Source organism: Sebastes umbrosus, unplaced genomic scaffold (genome assembly GCF_015220745.1).
Source record: "Sebastes umbrosus isolate fSebUmb1 unplaced genomic scaffold, fSebUmb1.pri scaffold_211_arrow_ctg1, whole genome shotgun sequence".
Classification (NCBI taxonomy): Eukaryota; Metazoa; Chordata; class Actinopteri; order Perciformes; family Sebastidae; genus Sebastes; species Sebastes umbrosus.
This window is the reverse complement of record NW_023618516.1, coordinates 5,631-7,500: the sequence shown is the minus strand read 5'-3', so window position 1 is coordinate 7,500 and position 1,870 is coordinate 5,631. Positions and strand designations below refer to the sequence as shown.

The window sequence follows — 1,870 nt, the reverse complement described above, 5'->3', positions numbered from 1 at the left end:
TGCTCATATTTCAGAATAAAAGCCACGTGTTAACAAATGAAGGAATTCTGTCTATAGAAAAAATGCCTGAGGGCTTTTATTTTGAAATGAAAGCAGGAAGTGTTGATTTAAAAACAAGTTTACTTAACTTTACTTTTTTTCATCTTCGTAACATATTCTACAGATAAACCTCAAAACTGTAGTAAAGTCTTGCTGGTATGACGTTAATATACAGTCAATAGATCACTTTCACTGTCTGTGACATATTCTACAGATATCCAGACATGTAAACTGTAGTAATCTTGCTGGTATGATGTTAATATACAGTCAATAGATCACCTTCACTGTCTGGGACATATTCTACAGATGTCTAGACATGTAAACTGTATTATGTAGCTGATATGATGTCCATATACTGTCAATAGATCACCTTCACTGTCTGTTGCTGCTGGGACACGCAGCAGAGACGCGAGGGGCTCGCGTGTAAAATAGGCGAGCCTTCTATTCTATAAAATAGACGCGCGTCTCATGCGGGCAGTGTGTCCACTCTAACCTGTTAACATGGACGCCAAAATAAAAACAACACGCCACGCAGCCGGCACGTGTGCGGGCAGTGTGTCCACCACTTAAGAGTGATAACATGAACTCCCACAGAAGTAAATGTGACTTCCTATCTCTGTGTCTTCAGGAGTTTCATCTGGAGTATGACAAACTAGAAGAGCGACCTCACGTTCCCTCCACATTCAACTACAATCCTGCCCAGCAGGCCTTCTGATTGGCTCTACCTCCTCCTGCCTGCCTGCCATTGGCCCTCCTGGCTCATCAATCATCACCTTCTAGGTTTTTCCACCTCCACACACTCAAATCTGGCCAATAAGGACCGGGGACGGGAGACGACGTCCTGGCTCTCCCAAACAAATCTCTGAATAGACTTTATGATTTTAACTTTTCTGTTTGTTCTTTACCTCATTTTCTGTTTATTTTGTTTATTTTATTTCCCGCCCCTCCTCCATGACAGACGTAAAGTCAGCAGACAGCACAGTACAACACACAGCGACGCCAAATAACCGTCCATCTGATCGGTGATTTCTATTCACTCTTATTGATTGACTATTTTTGTCTAGAGAAGCTTTTAAGAAGAACCAGATTTTAAACACAGAATTAAATCACCCGTCAGGTGGATCATTATTTCACACTGTGTCTCACCTCTCTGATCTTTGGCAGGAAAATATTTATCTTCATATTTTACCAGGGTTTTTCAGCAGCATTACAAATCAAACACACACACACATACAAACATCAGCAGACAGCGGAGTCAGGAGAGGAAATGCAATGTACATTGTAGCACTATTTCATAATAAAAGAAGAAAAAATATTTTTTTTGGTTTGTTGATGTTATGTGGCGACACGTGGTTTAATTTTAAAGCTTCTTTTTTTTACTTAATGAGGTGAAGTTTAGCACTTTTCACATTGACGCAGCTCCTTCCCAGTTTTCACCATTATTCTTTATTATCGTTCTGTTTTTATTCCGACATTACAGCTCCCTTCCTCCCTCTGCCAGCGGAGATCCCCGTTTCTTCACCTTTCAATATTTTAATTCCTCTTTTCACTTTTCTACCACCTCCCACATTTATTGATTATTTTCTGCCTGGCAACAGTCGAACCAATCAGACCTCTCAGGATCATTAAAGAAAAAGTTTGCTTTCTTGTCAAGAGTCAGATGATGTCTGTACGCTAAATATGAAGCTACAGCTAGCAGACATTAGCTTAGCTTAGCATAAAGACAATGTGTCATTTTTACACTTCGGTTTTTATACAATTAAACAAATACGATACACAGTTAATCAGCTTAAGAGGAGCTGGTAGGAGGATTTTGTTACCTTTGGACAGA

General features: G+C 39.9%; 1 protein-coding gene across 3 annotated transcripts in view; it reads left to right on the top strand.

Annotated features, from left to right (window-relative positions):
- The window catches only part of LOC119484427 (CCR4-NOT transcription complex subunit 2-like), a 22,084-nt gene extending 20,501 nt beyond the window's left edge, over positions 1-1,583 (top strand). For all 3 annotated transcript variants that reach the window (XM_037763230.1, XM_037763228.1, XM_037763229.1), the window contains exon 15: positions 668-1,583. In XM_037763230.1, coding sequence (XP_037619158.1) covers positions 668-754 — 87 coding nt within the window. In that variant the 3' untranslated portion in view covers positions 755-1,583. The remainder of the gene's footprint in view (positions 1-667) is intronic.
- Positions 1,584-1,870: the final 287 nt, after the last annotated feature.